This window comes from Sprattus sprattus (genome assembly GCF_963457725.1).
Source record: "Sprattus sprattus genome assembly, chromosome: 7".
Lineage (NCBI taxonomy): Eukaryota > Metazoa > Chordata > Actinopteri > Clupeiformes > Clupeidae > Sprattus > Sprattus sprattus.
The window spans coordinates 13,966,791-13,986,679 of NC_137926.1; the positions used below are offsets into that span (position 1 = coordinate 13,966,791).

At 46.7% G+C, this 19,889-nt stretch overlaps 1 protein-coding gene across 1 annotated transcript in view; it reads left to right on the forward strand.

Moving 5' to 3' along the window:
* The first annotated feature begins 1,553 nt into the window (after positions 1-1,553).
* man2a2 (mannosidase, alpha, class 2A, member 2) overlaps positions 1,554-19,889 on the forward strand; it is a 21,420-nt gene continuing 3,084 nt past the window's right edge. The window contains exons 1-20 of the mRNA XM_080842808.1: positions 1,554-1,612; positions 3,368-4,879; positions 5,433-5,690; positions 6,025-6,169; positions 7,499-7,670; positions 8,337-8,464; positions 8,608-8,781; positions 9,376-9,562; positions 10,900-11,077; positions 11,771-11,973; positions 12,559-12,741; positions 13,190-13,304; positions 13,455-13,525; positions 14,911-15,076; positions 15,264-15,500; positions 16,018-16,140; positions 16,716-16,964; positions 17,883-18,024; positions 18,405-18,538; positions 19,594-19,785. Of these exons, the coding sequence (XP_080698934.1) occupies positions 4,745-4,879; positions 5,433-5,690; positions 6,025-6,169; positions 7,499-7,670; positions 8,337-8,464; positions 8,608-8,781; positions 9,376-9,562; positions 10,900-11,077; positions 11,771-11,973; positions 12,559-12,741; positions 13,190-13,304; positions 13,455-13,525; positions 14,911-15,076; positions 15,264-15,500; positions 16,018-16,140; positions 16,716-16,964; positions 17,883-18,024; positions 18,405-18,538; positions 19,594-19,785 (3,192 nt within the window). The 5' untranslated portion in view covers positions 1,554-1,612; positions 3,368-4,744. The remainder of the gene's footprint in view (positions 1,613-3,367; positions 4,880-5,432; positions 5,691-6,024; positions 6,170-7,498; positions 7,671-8,336; positions 8,465-8,607; positions 8,782-9,375; positions 9,563-10,899; positions 11,078-11,770; positions 11,974-12,558; positions 12,742-13,189; positions 13,305-13,454; positions 13,526-14,910; positions 15,077-15,263; positions 15,501-16,017; positions 16,141-16,715; positions 16,965-17,882; positions 18,025-18,404; positions 18,539-19,593; positions 19,786-19,889) is intronic.

The following is a 19,889-nucleotide window of genomic DNA, read 5'->3' on the forward strand; positions in this document are numbered from 1 at the left end:
GTAAACATTCAACATTCTATTTGTGTTCTGAAGCTTACATGGGACTTTTTAGGTCATTGCCTCAAGGTTCAGCCATCCTGCAATGTGATACTGTTTATTTAGTTTCCATAGAGACGAAAGAGTCCAGAGGGTTACACAGAGACAGAGCCATTGAGTCCCTGTTATCCCCATGGTAGCACTGTGAGTGGCTGACCTTTATGCAGATGGGGAGGATGACTGCAAGGGAGAGAGAGAGAGAGAGGAGAGAGGAGGCCATGTGGGTCCCTTTTTCACTGTTGTTAACTGGAACCCCTGGGCTGTGCATTAAGGAAACAGTGCAGTTGTACAGAATCTGAGATCTGGCTAAATGACTGACAGGTCAATTTAGGGTGAAAGTAGCTGCATCAGAGTGACTGTCATACCTCTCATGTACATCATGTCTGAAATTCTACAGAGAAGACATGGATGCCTTTGCAGTGAGTTCTGTAGCTCTCAGCTACAATGCCATTACAGTGTCAACACTTTGTGTGCAGAATCGCAGGTTGAAATGAATGCCAGTTTTTAAATCTGAAAACAAAGTCTGTGAAATAAATAAATCAGACAACCCCCGAATTGTGTAGAAGAGTAGCATATGCTTTTGTACTGACCCTGACAGCTTGGTGGTGAATTATTGAGATGTTCAAATTCAATTTCAGAGGCAATTTGCTGAGTTGGTCCCCCAGGCCTTTTCTCATATCACCCTCCTCATCCTCCTCTGTATTATCCCTGCAAGCGCTGTCATTCCCACCAGCATTTCCCAAACTCAGAGGTATAGTGTAGTATTTATAGAAACACGTCACCATACTGAAGTGCTGTATTGCAGGTAGGCCATAACCCATAGACCTTACAAAGCAGCCCAGACGATAACTCCTCTCTACAAAAAAAAGCAAACTTGACTTTATAAACAACTTTCTGACATACATTTTTTTTTAAATGATTAGTCTCTCCAGTCCTTCCAGAGGTAGAGGAGTCCCTAGAGGTCAGGAAGTGTTGCCCTGAGGATTATTTTTTTTTTGACAAGAACTAACCACACAGATCCTGCAACCAATAGTGCTAAAGGACACATGGATTTTTATGGGCTAAACCTCTGGTTCATTAACCTATCAATACAAATGTACTTGTCCTTAGTTAATAAAGTATTTTTTATGATAGGTCTATCTATTTTGCAATATTGGTTATGCTGTTGGTTTTATTGGTTTCAGTACTAGCCTTCATAGGTTTTTCCCCCGGAGAACTCAGGAAACACTTCAGCTTGATTGATATTTTTAAGTTGATACTACATATTAAAGGGTTTCGTTTTAATATTCAATACTCGAGAATAACTTTATCACGCTTGAAAAAGATAAACTATCCTGGAGGTGATATAGGCAAATGTTGAAAACTAAGGACGAAGTCATTGGAATATTTTCACATAATTGCAAGGACCGCAGCAATGTAACATTTAATAGCCAATCGTAGGTTGATGCGCCTGTGTGGCAACAGCATTTCCCATGATGCATTTGAGCAGCTGTCGCTTAGCGCTGTGCTTCGATAAGGCTGGGTGAAGAACTAACGGTCACCCTCGCAGAACATACAATTATCTCTCCGTTAAAAGGTAAACACATTTACGATATTATTAACATCAATGAATGGTAATGTGAATATAAACATCATAGCTAGTTCTGTTGCCATAGCACGGCATTTTCACTGGGTGAAGCATAGCTCGGAGCAAGTGGTCGGTCATTGAAGAAAGGATTTGTCCAGATTAGGTCTGTGTTGTTAGCTAACGGTGGTTTGTTATCAAGGGGTTTACTAGCCTGTCACCTGTCTTACAAACTTATCACTTCATACCTGCAGATATACATAATTGTTAATGACAGTGCAGGTGAAAATGTCTCCTTTTGCCCACCTCTCGAAAGCTGGCTAGCAAGGTGGCTGTATACCATAGCATGCTGCATCTAACTGACGTTAGCTACCCGGTAGCTTTCCCTTTCGAGCTCCGTGAGCCAGTGGGTATCATAATCATTAAAATAGGAAGGTATGCAATAAACAAGTGCAGTGGCACATTATGCCCCGATCTGACTGCACCTCCAAACAAGATCGTTAAGTTTGCAAAACCTTCTTGGCTAGATGGTGTTGCTCCGGTTCCCAGCTAGCTTGCGACTTATTGCAAGATGGAATGTTACAAAGGACAGCCACTTAGCTGGCTAAATGAACCTATAAAAGACGGGAAAATATTAGTCAGTTAGATAGTCAGTGTAAGTATCTTTACTTACTTGTCTAGTTTGACAAATGGTTGTTAGTAATACTGTCGTTGGCTACTGCCACCTGATTTGTTACCTAATCTAACGTTCCCTTTTTTTCTGCATTTAATAGGCTTATGGTATGGTATCACAAGACTTCAGGTCTTCAGGCAAGCGTTTGTTGTCTGCTTTTAGAATATTAACCAGGATGCCAAACGATTCGGTATAGTGCTGTACGATCCAGGGTTGTATATCTTGCAGTAAAACTAAATGTAGTAGTTAGTTTACTACCAAACGAAGTTACTTCTGACACGGACTTAATATAATTGCTTGCATTCCTCTGACACTAAAAGTATTATGATGTGCTTGACGTTGGAGATTATTTTTTAATTGGATGCAAATCAGATTGAAACACTGCCTTAAAGAACTCTTGACACTCACCCTGTACAGCAAACTTTCACAATCCTTGGGGCTATGTTTTCAAGTTGCAGTTTCAGTATTGATTTTTATTTTATGTAAGTAAAGAGGGAAGAGATAGACAACAACCACACAAATTAAAACATCCTCAGACCTTAGGAAATGGGAGGCCACAGACAGTCAGACATATGAACCCATGGATCTTTTACCCACCCAGCACATGAGCTGCTTATGCTGTTGTGTAGTTTTGACTCTATTTAATAGCGCTACGTCAAAAGCAGCAACCCGGCTCGAACAAAAGCAGTATAGCCAAGCTTTTATAAAAGCCTGGCATTCATCCAGTGGCTGAGAAAAGAATCGACTAGAGTACAATATATAGGCGTTTACCAAGGCAGAATACAAATGTTTCTTTGTCAGTCAGATAGACATTATATCAAAGTTTTATGTTACTTTTCAGCGCTTGTAACATGTCCCACATTGTCCCACACAAACAAACTACTTGTCCCAAATTTGGTCTGCTTGCATCTGGTCACCCTAAGACCTTTTTATAATGCTATGTTATGTATACTCACTATCACTGAAATTTGGGTGTACAGTTGGCTTTAGTCTTGTGCATTTACAATGTTAAGATGTGAGCTCCATTAGTATCTGCTCATGAGAGTGTCAGGTATCGCTAATCCACTTTAAACACAGGTTACTCTTGTTTACAGGCTGTGAACTTACAGTGACACATCAGACATGCACCGGATCATTAAGGATGTAATGGATGCAACATAAAGACCTTATGACCAGCATCTTGGCTGTAACGAAATTGCTGGAGTTCTTTTCGGGACAGCTTCATCATCAAGGCCAGACAGCCCAGCTAAACCCTTTTCAACCCTGTCAAGTCCAGAAACTAGTAACCTCTACTAGCCTCACAAATGTAAGCACTGTACATTTGTTGGCTTAAATCCTCCAGGCCAACTCTAAGTCACTGACAGGCTGACCGCCTCAGATCGGATTAAGATAATATTAGACTCGGGGAAGGAGCAGAAGAACACCTGCCTGCTCGAGAGCCCAGATTCAGGCCACTGTGTGCTTATCTTCCGTGACTCCTCCACAGCTAAAAGTGGTTTATCTGCAACCACCCCCCCCACCATCCCCCCTTTGCTACAGCCTGCCATTGTGAAGTATTAGCTTCCTTTCTAGCTTACACAAAGCTATTTGCATGTAACGTCTCTACGGCTGCAAGAGGACCCCCTGCCCCTGCCAGTTTCTGTGAACACTTAAAGACTTTACCTGCTCCCCTTGAGTGCGTTGGTCTGTCGGGCTGTTTAGTGAAGTGGCATTGAGTGTCATACAGCAGGAAAGCACTGATGTTAACAAATGAGTTAATTGGATGACAACTAAATGGCAAGGGGCACAGTAGGCGAAGGACTTCTTTTCGTGCCCTGTGCTGTCAGTCCACACTGAGAGATGCCAATGCTGCTGTGGACGGGCTGGAGAGGGGAGGATACGGCTGCATGAAGCTCCTGTGGATAGAACTGCATTGGCTGTGATAAACACACACACACACACACACACACACACACACACAGACCCACTATGTCACACTAGCATACACACTGTGCCACTGGAACAGTAGGCTCCCTGTCTGGGGTCCCGCTGTTTGTAAGCCGTTGTGTGTGTGTTTTTTTTTCTTCTTTTTTCCCTCTCTCTCTCTCTTTTTTTTGCCTGCCCTGGAAGTTTTGGATGGTTGAGCACAAGGGGCACTTTGCTGGAGCCTGGTGGTGGCTGAGATTTGGCTGCAGTTGACAGAGCGGGTGCCGGCCAACTCCTGCTGATTGGACCCCCTTGCACCGAATACCCACGCACACCTCCCACGGCCCTGCTCCTGACGCAAGGAGGTTTTTGGGTAGAGCAAAGGGTTAGTCATGAGACTCTGCTGACACACGCACACAGACCACTTTATTTTTTATGAAAGACTGAGCATTCACAACTCCTTGCTCAACAACCCCCAACCGCTCTGAGAAAAAGAGTGCCGCAGGCAGAGGCCATATACCCGACCCTAGTTTACCCTCCGTTGACATTACACCCTGAAGTTCAGGATGAAGCTGAAGAAACAGGTGACTGTGTGCGGGGGCGCTATCTTCTGTGTGGCCGTGTTCTCCCTCTACCTGATGCTGGACAAGGTTCAGCACGACCCCGCCAGAAGACAGAACACAGGGGGGAACTTCCCTAGGGTATGTATGCAAGGCATTACAGTGATTTTACCTTTTTATCACTGTCCTGACACTGCAATGATTATCAGTGGTTCTACATAAACAGCTACAACATTGAATCTAGACCACTGCCAGTCACTAGGCTTCAGGCTGCCAAAGGCAGAGCCAGTAGGCAGGGCAGATTACTCTTGGATCACAGTAGTCACTTTGCTTTAATTCTCAAAAGCTTCATTATGCTTATATTATAAGGTGCTAATTGGCTTAAACTGTTAAAGCGTAATTTATTCACCAGATGAATCCCCCATGCGCTTCTCCTGACAGTCAGTCAGGGAGATGCATGTGAGGAAAGATGGCATTTGACAGCCTCAGTAATTACCTGTTTTAAGAGCTGGTTTCAACTTAATTACTTAATGAGGGTAAACAAGTGCAATTCATTAATTTGTGTTAGTGCACAATGTTTTGTTAATGCACAGTCGGCTTTTTTCCGTTTTGCCATAGCTGGGAGGAAGCTGACAGTAGTGGTCATCACGCCTTTGGTTAATTTGGTTGTTTGTGTTTCATGTGGTTTGGGCAGAGCCAGATCTCGGTGCTGCAGAACCGCATTGAGCAGTTGGAGCAGCTCCTGGAGGAGAACCACCAGATCATCAGCCACATCAAGGACTCCGTGCTGGAGCTCACTGACACGGGTGCCATCTCGCCCAGTGGGCACCTGCCCTTCCGCAGCAACAACGGCTCCTGGGTGATGCCATTCGACGGGCGGCCCGCCTTGCTGTCGCTGCGCCCACGCGACTGCCAGTTCGCCCAGCTCCGCCGCGGCCCCACAGACCTGCAGGTGAGCCTGGCCTCTCCAGCTGGCATCGGGGCTGGTGCTGCCCAGGCACTCCCACATCATGTGCATTTACTCATGAAATCTGTGTGTGTTTTCTGTGTGTATTCATATTATCCGTTGCATCCCTTACTGCTTGGTGGTATTGAGAAAATTCACTTCAATCGTACTTTCCAATCATAAAATGAAGGCACAGTCTCAATTATATTTATATTCGCAATAATATAAGTCATTCCAACAACCCCCCTGCTATTTGAGTTTTTTCGTTTTGGAGTGTTTGTATTGCATACATTTTTTTTTATGCAATCTGACCTTTAATTCTTGTACTGTGTGTACACAGACGCTGGAGGTTAACTCTTTGCTGAGCTTCGACAACGTGGACGGTGGCGTGTGGAAGCAGGGCTTTGAAATCACCTACGACCCCGGCGAGTGGGATGATGAGCCCCTGCAGGTGTTTGTGGTGCCGCACTCACACAATGATCCAGGTGGGCCCACCCCCCTCTGACCACCATGTATTTTTCTTTGTCATTGTCTCTTTTTAATGATCTGTCTCTACTTAAGTGGTCTTCTCAGATTGTAAGGGTGACTGCATTTCCCACACTGCCATTCATTGAGTCCACTCTAGACATGGAAAGGAATTCCATGGGCCATGTTTTAGTTCTTTGGGGAAAGAAAGGGTTCACCGTTTTGTGGATTTTTGTGACAAAGAAAAAAATAATAGAGGAGTGAAAGAAGTCAGCTTAATTTAACGTGTGCTGAAATATAGGATGTCTGCTCACTCTATAATATATAAATAAGTGATGTCTACACGGAGTGGAACATTGGGTCTGCATCATGAGTCAGCTGAGCCATTGGCATCACACACGTTTGTGATTGATCTGATGAAACAGTAATTGACCTTACCGTCCTGAGTGAGCCCATTATGGCATGAGGAGTGGTTTGACTGTGGTTGTGTGAGAGTCAAAAGATCTTTACTGCTGCTGCAGCACAGTGGCTGGGGATGGTGAGGCACAGAGACATATCCTACCCTTCCCTTCCCTACATATCCATATATATATATATATATATATATATATATATGTGTGTGTGTGTGTGTGTGTGAATAGCCTACCCTGTCTTTAGTTTGTTCACGTTTCTCTCTCTTTCTCTCTCTCTCCCTCTCTCTCGCTCTCTCTCTAAATACCACTCCTCTCTGGCTGCAAACACACACAGCCTGCGGGTCTGCAGGGACTGAACCTGTGTGTGTGTGTGTGTGTGTGTGTGTGTGTGTGTGTGTGTGTGTGTGTGTGTGTGTGTGTGTGTGACCAAACTTACAATCAGACAGACCACATCACCACACTTGTGCAGGTATCGCAGATTGTCTGCATAATAATGGTAAATATAAAAAGTATGAGGAATACGACCGAACAAAGGATTTCAGTTTTCCTGTTATATAAGCAACACTGCTGAAAGTAATGAGTGATGACTTAGCCCTTTCATCCCTTGCTCACTCACCTTTCTGTTCAAGCTGACGGCATGGTTTGTGTGCGGGGTAAGGAGACGTTCACGTCTGAATAATTGAAGGAGCGTCATTTTTAACAGGTCGGCTCTCTGGGTTCCAAGTCACAGATTATGTTTGTTGTGCGAGTGGGAGCCCGTAGCAGCTCTAAAGTTGGCCATATTTATTTCATCGACTAACCCCCCCCCCCCTTACTTCCAGCCCCAAAAACAGAATGGTGGAGCACAGTTTAAGGGGGGAGGGGTTGGTGCTTGGAAATTCATTTCGAGACTCAGGTCGCTCGTTAACTCCAGCTGTTCCTCCATCTGTGATGTAGGCTGGATCAAGACCTTCGACAAATACTACAGCGACCAGACGCAGCACATCTTCAACAACATGCTGGTCAAGCTGGCCGAGGACCCACGCAGGAAGTTCATCTGGTCTGAGATCTCCTTCTTTGCCAAGTGGTGGGAGAGTGTCGACATCCACAAGCAGGAGGCCATGCGCAAGTAAGGCTCTGGCTAGGAGAGATATGACCGTGTTTCTGTCTGTGCTTCATCCAGTTGGAAAGCTAATAGTAATGATTGTAGCTGGCTATAAGCAAGTATTGCCAAGCAGTCAAAGCATTAGGGGTGGAACAAAAAATCGATTCTTTGATTTCTCTCGATTCTCTCTAGAACAATTCGAAACATAACGAACATAATCGAAAACATTATTTTACATCCATTTTGTGTTGAAATGCAAGCTGCATCGATTATTGCATTGTTCATAAAAAGTCATAATTGTGACAAGGAAAAGATTTTTCTCTATTAAAAAAAATAAAGAAGGTAATTCATCTTTTGATTTTCTTTAATTATTAAGTGTTTTGGGAAGTGATTTGCAACCTCTGAGTAGCAGATTTAAGACTCTGAGTAGCAAACTCAAATGTTTTAAAAATTGAGATGCTTTGATAATTGTTTTATCGGTTTAGAATTGATAATCGATAATCGGTTAAGAATCAAATCGTTGGCCTCTGAATCGGAATTGAATCGAATAGTGAGGTGCCAATAGATTCCCACCCCTACAAAGCATTGCATTGTCTTTTGTGGATGTACAAGACAGTCGGCCCCAGTCCCCATTGTGCACCATGCCCTTCACTTGCCTTTGACTTCTTGCTTGACTGCTCTTGCCTGCAGGTTGATTCAGAATGGGCAGCTGGAGATGGTCACGGGTGGCTGGGTGATGCCAGACGAGGCCAACACCCACTATTTTGCCATGATTGACCAGCTCATTGAGGGCCACCAGTGGCTGGAGAGGAACCTGGGTAGGCACTGCCCACCTGTTGTCATCCACATCTGTTCTCACCTCAACCTGACTAGCGGCCAATGGGAGCTAGTCAGCGGTTAAGGTCAGTGGAGTCTGTTGAGGGCAGAGGGTTCATTTCTGTGTCCTTCCTTGTGGTTTCAGGCGTTGCCCCCCGCTCTGGCTGGGCCATTGACCCGTTTGGCCACAGTGCCACCATGCCGTACGTGCTTAAGCAGGCCAACCTGACCAGTATGCTCATCCAGAGGGTACACTACTCCATCAAGAAGCACTTTGCCGCCAGCCGCAGCCTGGAGTTCATGTGGAGGCAGGCCTGGGGTGAGTCACAGGCTGCGGGGCGGAGGGAAGAGGGGTACAGTGATGGGGTGGATGGTGTGTTTGGGAATATTGGGATGTGGAGTTAGATTATACAAATAAAAACTAGACTAGACATGTCAGTTATCAGCAAATCTTTGTTTCATGTTGAACATGGAGGAGAAAGTTCCAAAGTCGTGGGTCTGTTTTGGTCAATATTTGTTAATTGTTTAGTAAGTTACTGGCAGAGAATACTCTAACTGAAAAAGGCATGTTTAGCAGTGTTTATTCCCATTCTATTTATCTATTTCCAGGGGTTAGATAATTTGGGTGTGAGTGAGAAGTAAGATGACGCCATTATTGGGGGTGTGTGTTACATCTTTGTGTTAGACTCAATTAGTCACAATTGTTTAGGCTTTCAGAAGTCATTTTGTGACTTTGTGTCACACTGCAGGCTTTTCACTGAGCTTAGGGGTGTGGGACCGCATGCCTGAACTAGCCCAATACAAGAATTAAGAGTTAATGTCCCTAGCCACTTTTGTGTGTGATAGATCCGGACATGGCACGATTACTAAAATCAAACGTCCTTGCTCAACTTTTCTGTTGCCATGGTGACAGACCAGGGGTCTGGTACGGATATGTTCTGCCACATGATGCCATTCTACAGCTATGACGTGCCACACACCTGTGGACCCGACCCAAAAATCTGCTGCCAGTTTGACTTCAAGCGCCTCCCGGGCAGCCGGGTGAACTGCCCCTGGAAGATTCCGCCCAAACCCATCGTGGACACCAACGTGGCCGAGAGGTGGGTACATGCATGGCGTCAGGTTAGGAATAAGAACACTAAGGTTATGGGCTTGAGTCCAAACAAGCACGTCATACTCATAGCTGCCCCTGGGCGGTTCTACCCTAACCCAAGAGGTGGGTGTGGTGTGCACTGATTAGGGATGGGCATTTCAAGCAAAAATACTATTCAATAATGAGAACAACTGGCAACCTTTCGACTACTATTCAACTGTTATTCAGCAGCTCTTTCTCGTTTTACTGGATTCTCAATATTTCCCATGTGTCACAAATGTGACACTGAAAGTCACAGATCTCCCCTATTTTCACACTCAGTAGAATAATAGAAAGTCAAAGTCCAATAGGCCGCTGCACTACTAGTCAACGATGCGTCAAGATTCAGTGGGTCAGCACCTTCATCATGTTGTCTTTTTGTGTGTGTGTGTGTGTGTGTGTGTGTGTGTGTGGGCAGTGGGGGTGGCGGCTCACGGAATTCAATTACTGACCTCATGGATTTCAGTCATGTGAACTTGACCGGTGAGAGAGAGAACATTTTAACGGCATGTTCCTCCTCTTCGTACAGTAGTTTCTTATCTCACGGCGCCACACACGTTTTATCGACAAAACCAAATCCAAGAGAGCACACATACTGATTAACACATTTATTAGATATAGATACACACTGTATTGTGTGTGTGTGTGTGTGTGTGTGTGTGTGTGTGTGTGTGTGTGTGTGTGTGTGTGTGTTTGTGTGTTTCAGTTCCTATAACTTCCCCTTGGAAATACTGCTCATGGTGAAATCTATTGACCAAGCATCATCCATATGCTCACTGAACTTACAAAGGAGAAGTTGCTCCATTCCTTGCGCTAACACAAAAGGGGGCTAAACCTGAAAGCAGCTCACCTAGCATCAGCGGTAGAGACGAGATCCCAAAGCTTGTTTTTGTTTCCCTCGGATTGTATGCACGACCCAAAAGCTCATCCACCTTAACAGCTTTATAGCTCCGCATGGCTGCTCTCTCAGGCGTGTGGCAGGCAGGAATGTGAGAAAGAAGTCTGTTCACAACAAGGAACTAGAAATAGGCAGTGTCAATTCTGAAGGTCAGAATGATACGTTTTCAGAAAATGTCACTGTTAATGTCACTTTTAATTAAAACAAGAAAGAACAATAGGACCTCACCTATGCGGATGGGGTTAAGGTTAGAGGCTATATTGGGAGGACCCTATGACCTCAAATGACCTCACGAAAGGAGCTGGACTTTTTCTTATGCCTCATATCTAGCCAGAGTGCTTTTCTCCTGAAAACAGGCCTTTACTTTATGTCATGTAATGGTGTTCTGCCACCTGCCTTTTCCTCAGGGCTAACCTTCTCTTGGACCAGTACCGCAAGAAGTCCAAGCTGTTCCGCAGTAAGGTTCTACTGGTTCCGCTTGGTGATGACTTCCGCTACGACAAGACCGTGGAGTGGGACCAACAGTTCCAGAACTACCAGCGTCTGTTTGACTACATGAACTCCCACCCGGAGATGCATGTGCAGGTATGACTGAATAAAAACTGGCGTTCGGTTGATCTCTGATCAGGCTTGTCTTGTCTGTATGTAGCTCCTTGTAAAAGCCCTCCATGTCTTAAATCAGTAGCCTGGTTTATGAGTGAGAGCTGGTTCTTGCCTCGTGAAATCGCTCATTACGTCCTGAAAGCTACTGTTCTCAGTGTGATATGGCGCAATGAAACAACATTAGCGTTTCAGATTTGCCAAAGACATTTATTAATTAAGCGGGGAAATTAAATCTGCTCGATGAATCACTGGTGAAGCACCGCGTCTGATCTTTAAAAGGCTGCAGGGGGGGTTTAATCACCCCCACAAAACAGCGCTGGGAAGCCAGGCTCAGGGTAGGTGGAGGTGTTTGTCTTTGCTGTCGGGCAGACACTAATTTTAGGGCCTCTCTGTGGCAGTACAACAAACCCCCCATTAAGCCAGGGAGTGGGCGTTGGAACTCCCCCGAATTAATGAGTAATTCATGTAAAGATCATAAAGTTTTATGGCCAGGAGCCTCAGAGCCTAAGAGGCTGAGATTTCTGGACAGCCCCTGGTCGACGGAATCTCACTTTAAGCGCCTATTTTGAAGTCCACTCTGTTGCACTGCTTCGCTGTGGGGGCTTTCATGTCCATCTGCCTTTGTTACTGAGTTCCACCCTCAAGTTCTCTTCTCTCTGTCTGTCGACTCGCCAGGCCCAGTTTGGAACCCTGTCGGACTACTTCAACGCGGTGTACAAGGCCAATGACGTGGCCCCCGGCACTCGGCCGCCCGAATTTCCTGTGCTGAATGGCGACTTCTTCTCCTACGCCGACCGCGAGGACCACTACTGGAGTGGCTTTTTCACCTCCAGACCCTTCTACAAGAACCTAGACCGCGTGCTGGAGTCCCACCTCAGGTGAGCTGACGCCTGCAACGACCCCACCTTCAGCTGGGCCTCTCTAAGCTGCTTCCACCCACTGCAGGCCGTTCTGGGCTGACTGGGTCCTGGCTATGAAGGCTTCATTAAAAAGATCCAGGGAGTGCATCCCAGTGGGGACTCTTCGGGGAAATAAGACTACATAAATCTCCCTCTCTCTGGTCGTGGCCCCGTTTTATGGCACAGGCTTTTTTTTATCAGGAACAGCTTCCCTAATGGCAGCAATTATAGTCCCCTCTTCCAAAATTGTCTCAATAATGTATGGAGGTGGCTCTCAATTGGTTAATCTACTTGACAGGGACTGCTGTTCTGTGGGGGGGACAGTAAGGAGAGAGCGAGCAGGGACCGATGTGCTCGTTAGTCTTTTCTTCTCTAAGGTTCAGCACACTGTGCAGCTTTCTGGAAAGCCCATTAGAGCCGAGTGTAAGCACTGGATGTGCTGGAATGTTCTCTGGAGAGTTCAGCTCACTGAGCTGCCTGGAGGTGTATGTCTTAGGGGTGTTTTAAAGGTGGGAGGGGGGGATAGGAGTCTAGGCTCTGATGCCTGCTCTGTGTGGTCCTCAGGGGGGCGGAGATCCTATACAGCCTGGCGCTGGCACACGTCCGTCACTCGGGCATGGAGAGCCGCTACCCAGTCTCGGACTACTCCTTGTTGACGGAGGCCCGCCGCAACGTCGCCCTCTTTCAGCATCACGACGCCATCACAGGCACTGCCAAGGAGGCTGTCGTCATCGACTACGGCAACAGGTAGTGGCACGGGGTTGTGTGCGCAAGGACGTTTGTGTGCATACTTTTGACACCTGTATCATGTCTGTGAATGACCAGTGATGCATGTGTTTGTGTGTGCGCGCTATGTAAGTGTATCTTTGTGTGTTGGGTTGGGTTGCATTGGTTTGGTCTCTCGGTTGCAAATGGTTTGCATTTTGGAATGTTTCTGGGTGTCCTTGCATAGTTTTGAATGTGTGCGTGGGTGTCCTTGTTTGTGTGGGTGTGTGTATGTGATAGAGAGACTGTAGCTGTGTGTGTGTGTGTGTGTGTGTGTGTGTGTGTGTGTGTGTGTGTGTGTGTGTGTGTGTGTGTGTGTGTGTGTGTGTGTGTGTGTGTGTGTGTGTGTGTGTGTGTGTGTGTGTGTGTGTGTGTGTGTGTGTGTGTGTGTGTGTGTGCGTGTGTACTCACTCCTCTGCGTTGTCTCCAGGCTGCTGCGTGCTCTGGTGGGTCTGAAGAGAGTAATCATTAATGCCGCTCACTTCCTGGTCATGAAGAACAGAGACGTGTACCGCTTCTACCAGTCTGAGCCCTTCCTGGAAACGGTGAGCTTGGACACACACTAGTCTCTGATGCCCAGTACAGATATGACCGTGTGTGTGTGTGTGTTTGAGAGAGAGTGTGTGTGTGTGTGTGTGTGTGTGCAGTGTATGGTGTATATGTGAATCTTATGTGTGTCTGTTTGTGGAGAACAGGATGACCGGCGGGCCACCCAGGACTCCCTCCCTCAGCGCACTCTCATTGAGCTGGACCCCAACACCCCCAGGTTAGACTCCCTCACTAATGCTTCTGTCGCTCTCCTTCATCCTAATCTTTTCTTTGACTCTTTTTTTGGCTCGCTGTATTTTCTCTTTATGTCCCAGGGCTCCAGACAAAACATAAACCTTAGGTGCCAATGGCTCCGAAACCCTAAATATGGAGGAGCTGAATAAAAGTTTGAGGAGCGGGTGATGGATGATATTACCTAAAAATAATATGATAAAGCAAGGTATTTGTGTGGCAATATAATACATGATACAATAAAATAGAAAATATTTCTGCAACACACAGTATTTTTGCAAAATATAGTGTTGCATTGTCATCATGTCGGCTCAACAGAACTAAGTTTAATGTTTTCAAGCATAATAAAAACCCAATATTACTACTTCTTGGACTGGAACTGGAACTAGCAAACTTACAAAAAAGTCCAACAAGTACCCATAATCTGGTTAATATGCCTTTAAAATTTAGCATTGGATAGCATTTTGAAAGCCTTGAAAACTTCAGAAGACCTAAACATAAACTAGAAGAGATCTCTACGTGACATTTACTGTCAAACTTTACTTGATAGTTTAAATCTTTGGGGAATGAAGAAATATGCCATGGGTAAATGGCTGCACAGCTAAACCTTTGTAATTCTCTGTGAACTTGGTGATTTTGAAAACCTGTTTTGCACCATTGGACCATCGCTAACCATGTTGGAGCCTGTCACATCTTGACGTAAGTATATCAGTTGGCTGAAGAAAGAAAGCCGGGGGGATGGTAGCCACTGGAGACTGGCGGGGAAAAGAAATGGTCACAAAATTAATAATAATGATTGGCTCATTGGCAAACATTTTAGTCACCATCTGGAGCCCTGTTTCCCTGGTGCACTGCTCCTCTGTCTTCATTATAAACACATATTTTTAATGGTGGTGTGTGTGTGTGTGTCTGTGTGTGTTTCTGTGTGTCTGTGTGTAAAGGGTATATGTAGGCTACATATGCATTAGAATTGGAATGTTCTGCAGCAGTTTCAACTCACTTACCTGGTACCGTCTCACTTGACAGAGCAGGACCATCTGTGTGTTTGTGTTTATTTGAGTGTCTGTATCAAGTATATCTGCATCCCCTAGGCATCTGGTGGTGTTTTTTCCCCAGTGGAACAGGACTGTGTGTTTGTTCATAAAGTACATCTGCATCTGTGTTGCCTCAGGTATCTGGTGGTGTTTAACCCAGTGGAGCAGGATAGGCTGTGTGTGTAATTATGTGTGTGTGTATAAAATGTCCATGCGTCTGTTCCTCTCCAGGTATCTGGTGGTGTTTAACCCAGTGTAGCAGGATGGGCTGTGTGTGTGATTATGTGTGTGTGTATATGTGTGTGCATAAAATGTCCTTGCGTCTGTTCCTCTCCAGGTATCTGGTGGTGTTTAACCCAGTGGAGCAGGATAGGCTGTGTGTTGTGACAGCCCTGGTGAGTTCTCCACATGTGCGTGTGCTGACAGAGGATGGCCAGACCTTACCTGTGCAGCTGAGTGCCCAGTGGAGCTCTGCCCTGCAGGTCAACGCTGAGGTCTACCAGGTCAGTGTCTCTGTCTCTGTCTGGGTCTGTGTAATACCGTCTTCCTTTCTTCCTGGCTTTGAGTGACCAATTGTGTGTGTATGGCTGGGTTTATACGTCTGTTGTTTGTGTGTGGGTGTGGGTGGGTGTGTGTGGGTGTGGGTGTGTGTGTGGGGGTGTGTGTTAACCCCATATCCTCTCCCCTCAGGTCTCCTTCATGGCGCGTCTGCCTGCTCTGGGCCTGGCTGTGTACCACCTGTATGAGACGGCAGACTCGCCCATGACCATGCGCTCCGAGACAGTGATGCGCCTGGCCCCCGGGACTGGAGCCGTCAGGGGCCTGGACCCTCTGCCGCTCCGCATGCAGATCGCAGACGCCCAGCCCTTCTTCATCAACAGCCAGGCTCTCTCGCTGGGCTTCTCTGGAACCACAGGCCTGCTGGAGGTCAGCCGTGTGAGGGGTCATTGTTGGAAGGGGTCATTTCAGGGGTCAGATAGGGTCACAAGGAGCAGGAGGGGTGGATGTTTCTGTGGTAGTTGTTTACAGATCAACTATGACTACTGTTAGCTAGCAGATCTGTTATAGCCTCCAGGTTAGAGGAAACATATGGTGCCGGATGATTTATTCATCTCCCTTTCTCCTCTCTTCTCATCTTCCCCACATGTCTCTTTCATCCCCTTCTTTCTTTACAAAACCCCTTCCTCTGCATATCTTAGTTCCCTTGAGAACTCTCTTCTGTCTTACATCTCTCCCTGCACTTAACACACCAGATTCATCAGATCCTCTCAAACCCTTGATAGCATCATTCAGCTGTGATCAGCTAATGAAGAGCAGGAGCAGGACCCAAAACATGCTGTGCTGGGAGGCCATTCAAAACTAGGATTAGGAAACGCTCTAGATTCTGCAGCTCTATTTTTACAGTTCAGATCAACCTCATCTCTCTCTTTCTCTCTCTCATCAGACTATCCGGCGGAAGGATGAATCTCAGGAGATGCGGGTTCAGTTCCAGTTTGTCACCTACGGCACGCGGCCATCTAAGGACAAGAGCGGCGCGTACCTGTTCCTGCCCGACGGCAGAGCCAAGGTAGGTCCCGTTCCCACAGCAGCCCGTACAGCAGAGTGCTGCTGGCCACTCCCATCATACCGCAGTGTCCTCTCTCTGTCTCTGGCAATGATCACTTTCCAGCCAGCTCTTTTTGCACGTCCACTTTTAGAATTTGATTAATTTCCAGAAACATCCACAATTTCCAAAAACGTCTACCCATTTAATACAGTCACAAATGTTTAGGGGTACATCTTACATAATGACAATCTGCTACATTGATGTGTAGTACATAACTGATTCCAGAACAGATTATTTCCACAAAACGTTTTCCATTTAACAAACACGTTTATATGTTGAAACTAAGAATCACAAGTGTACATCCAGCACATGCAGACTCGCTGCAGAGATGCACACACATCTAGATTTGTATGTTGGTTTAAAAATATTTCAGATTAGATTATTTTTCATAGAGGTTCACAAACCCATTAACCTTAATCGTAAGTATGATCACAAATGTTTAGTTGTACATCCAGCATAGATGCGTACTCATTTACACTTGTGGTATATGGGGTGTGTAAGATATTAAGAGGTCGTCCTCTCTCCACCTGTCCAAGCCCTACACACAGAGGGAAGCCCCGGTGGTGCGTGTAGTGGAGGGCCCGCTCTTCTCAGAGGTGGTCACCCAGTTCCAGCACTTCCAGCAGACCGTCTGCATCCACAACGTGCCCGGGGTGGAGGGCCTCTCCCTGGACGTCAGCGTCCTGGTGGACATCCGCGACCAGGCCAACAAGGAGCTGGCCATGCGCGTCACCACAGACATCCAGAGCGAGGACACCTTCTACACAGACCTCAATGGCTTCCAGGTCAGTGTGCTGTCGTGGGGTCAGCCCCTTTAGTGCATCAGCAAATAGCATATCTGTTAATGTCACTCATTTGTTTCATAACAATTGAGTCCTTAATGGTAGCTCTGCATTTGTGCAAAATTTTATTTTTTGTTTGCTTAACAATTTTAGAGTGTTGCAAAAGGTCCTTTTAGTTCAACATGTGACTTCCCCCTGGTGCCTTTTAAGAGGCACATATCCATGATTTGATGTTAGGAAAGCTAATATGCATAGGCTCTGATTTATTAAAGGTTTGAAAACACATGTCTTTTTATCAACTATAAAAATAAATCCAATCTAAAGCAGTAACAGAGTTCATAAATAAGCCAGTCAGGTATTTTGCTCATTTGAAAGACTCAGACCTTGAATAAATCAGAGGAGTAGTAGCAGTCTGAAGTGGATATTAGACAGCATGTCAACTCGCTTGACATGCAACCAGCAAAGGTTGTTTAACTGCAAAGTTTGTTCAATTGCCGAGGCATTTGCATTGAAATGAATGTGAAGATTATAATGTCGTTCAACATGTTGACAATGTTTAAATTCAGGTTGTTGTTTTACCAAGAAAGTGTTGTTAATGTGATTGTTGCTGTCTGTTTTCTCGATTTTGTCTGCTCCTAATTCATTCATCATTCACAGCACTGTATGCAGAGTACTGATAAGCCCCATTTATGAGTTCTTCATTATTAGCCTTTACTGTGGTGACACTGGGGCCCTGGCAAGCCTTGTACCCCATTTCCCATGTCCCCTTTCACCTTAGCATCGCTGTCAGCATCCAAATGCCCAGTGAAGCACTAAGATCAGACCCCAGTGGAGTTGCTGTGCTGTCTGCTCTGTATGGCAGTGGTGTAGAACACAGGCCCTGTTTAGTGCTTTCGGCTGAGTTCTGGTGCTCTTCCACAGATCCAGCCCCGGCGCTACTTCCACAAGCTGCCCCTGCAGGCCAACTTCTACCCCATGCCCACTATGGCCTACATCCAGGACAGCCAGCACCGTCTCACCCTGCATAGCGCCCAAGCCCTGGGGGTCACCAGTCTGGACAGTGGTCAGTACCCCGCCGAGACCAGCATCTGTTCAGCTGACATTCTTCACCCAGCTGGAGTGGAATTAAATTGCCTATTCCTGTCCCTCCTCTTCATCCCCCTCTCTGCGTTTTCTCTTCCCTTCCCTCCTCCTGCTTCTGTCTTTTTCTCTTCTTTTTTCCTTTTCCCTTCTCTCTTCTGTTTTTTCCCCTCTTCCTTATTCCCTCCTTCCCTCTTCTCTCCTCTGTCTTTCTTCTCCTCTCATCCCACCACATCTGCTCTCCTTCCCCCCCTCCTCAACTCCTTTTTTTTCTCTTCTCTCTTCTCCTCCTTTCCTCCTCTCCTCTCCCCACCTCCCCCTTCCCCTCTTGTCCTCTCCTCTCTTCCTGTCTTCTGTCCCCAGGTCAGCTGGAGGTGATCCTGGACCGGCGGCTGATGCAGGATGATAACCGAGGGCTGGGCCAGGGCCTGAAGGACAACAAGAAGACCCTCAACCGCTTCCGCCTGCAGCTGGAGAGGAGGCCTGGAAGCAGCCGGGTAAGGCGGACAGGACACTTTCAGCCTCCACTTCTGTCATTGTTATTTTGTGTCATTGTTATTTTCTGGTATTGTTATCTCCTCTCCTGGCAGAGTGGGAGAGCAGGGACAGGGTCGCTCTTCAGTGTCAGGTGTGCAGCTCTGACAAAAGGTTTTCATTAGAGAGGAGCCTTTTTCCTCCTGTGCACCGACAGTGGAGGCCATGTTGGTCCTCCCACACAATACCCTCTGTCATTACAACTCTTGCCCACTCCTCTCACACTGGGTCTGTTGTCTCTCCTGTCACCCCTCCTCCTCTCTCCTTCTCTCTCTATCTCTTAATCTCTCTCTATCTCTCTCTCTCTCTCTCTCTCTCTCTCTCTCTCTCTCTCTCTCTCTCTCTTATTTGCACTCGTTCAGTTTGCTCCCAACGCTGGCGTGTTCGCCAGAGTCTCCTCCCACTTCCACTCGTTTTTCTCTGGCATGTTCGGAGACGAGACTGAAGAGGTAACGTTGCCGTGGCAACTGTAAAACATAGCGAGCAGTTTACCTCCCCATGTGGCTTAGCCCATCTGTAGCATCTCCACCCCTCCCGTCCTACAGCACCACCCCCCCGCCCCCATCACCACCCACAGTCAACCACCAGGCCCCAGGCGCTACCCAGGAGACATGGTGAACAGAAGGTCCCCTCTGCCCCTCTGGGTGAGGTGCCTGTGGGTCATGATGCGCTCCCCCGCCCCCCTCTTCAGTGCGGATGTGACACCCCTGCAGAACTGTGATCCTGTAGAGCAATAGTGGAATAGTGCAGTCGTTCTCTCTTTGTGTGAGAGTGAGAGTGAGTGTGAGTGTGAGTGTGAGTGTGAGTGTGAGTGTGAGAGTTTGTAGATTGCATTTCCAGTCTATGTGTCATATGGAAGACTGGTATTGGTTGGTGAGGTTTGCTTGATGTCCTCATGGTTCATGATAGTTGATATTTCTTGATGTTGGTCCACTGGAACTTACTGTGTGTGTGTGTGTGTGTGTGTGTGTGTGTACATATGTGTGTGTGTGTGTGTGTGTGTGTGTGTGTGTGGCAGGTACTAGACAGTGAGACACTCAGCTTCCCGTCAATCGTCAGTCACGTGACGTCTGCGTTCCTGAACCATGAGGTGCTGGCGCTGCCTGTGGTGGCCAAACACGGCGTGCCCCCCCTGCGCACCTTCTCCCCCCTGCCCACGCCTCTGCCCTGCGACTTCCACCTGCTCAACCTTCGGACTATCCAGAGCCAGGTGACGACACTAATACACTCACACACACACACACACACACACACCAGCGTTTCCGTTGTCCGGTAATTGCCGGTCTTTGTCCGGAAAAAAATTGAAATGTCCCA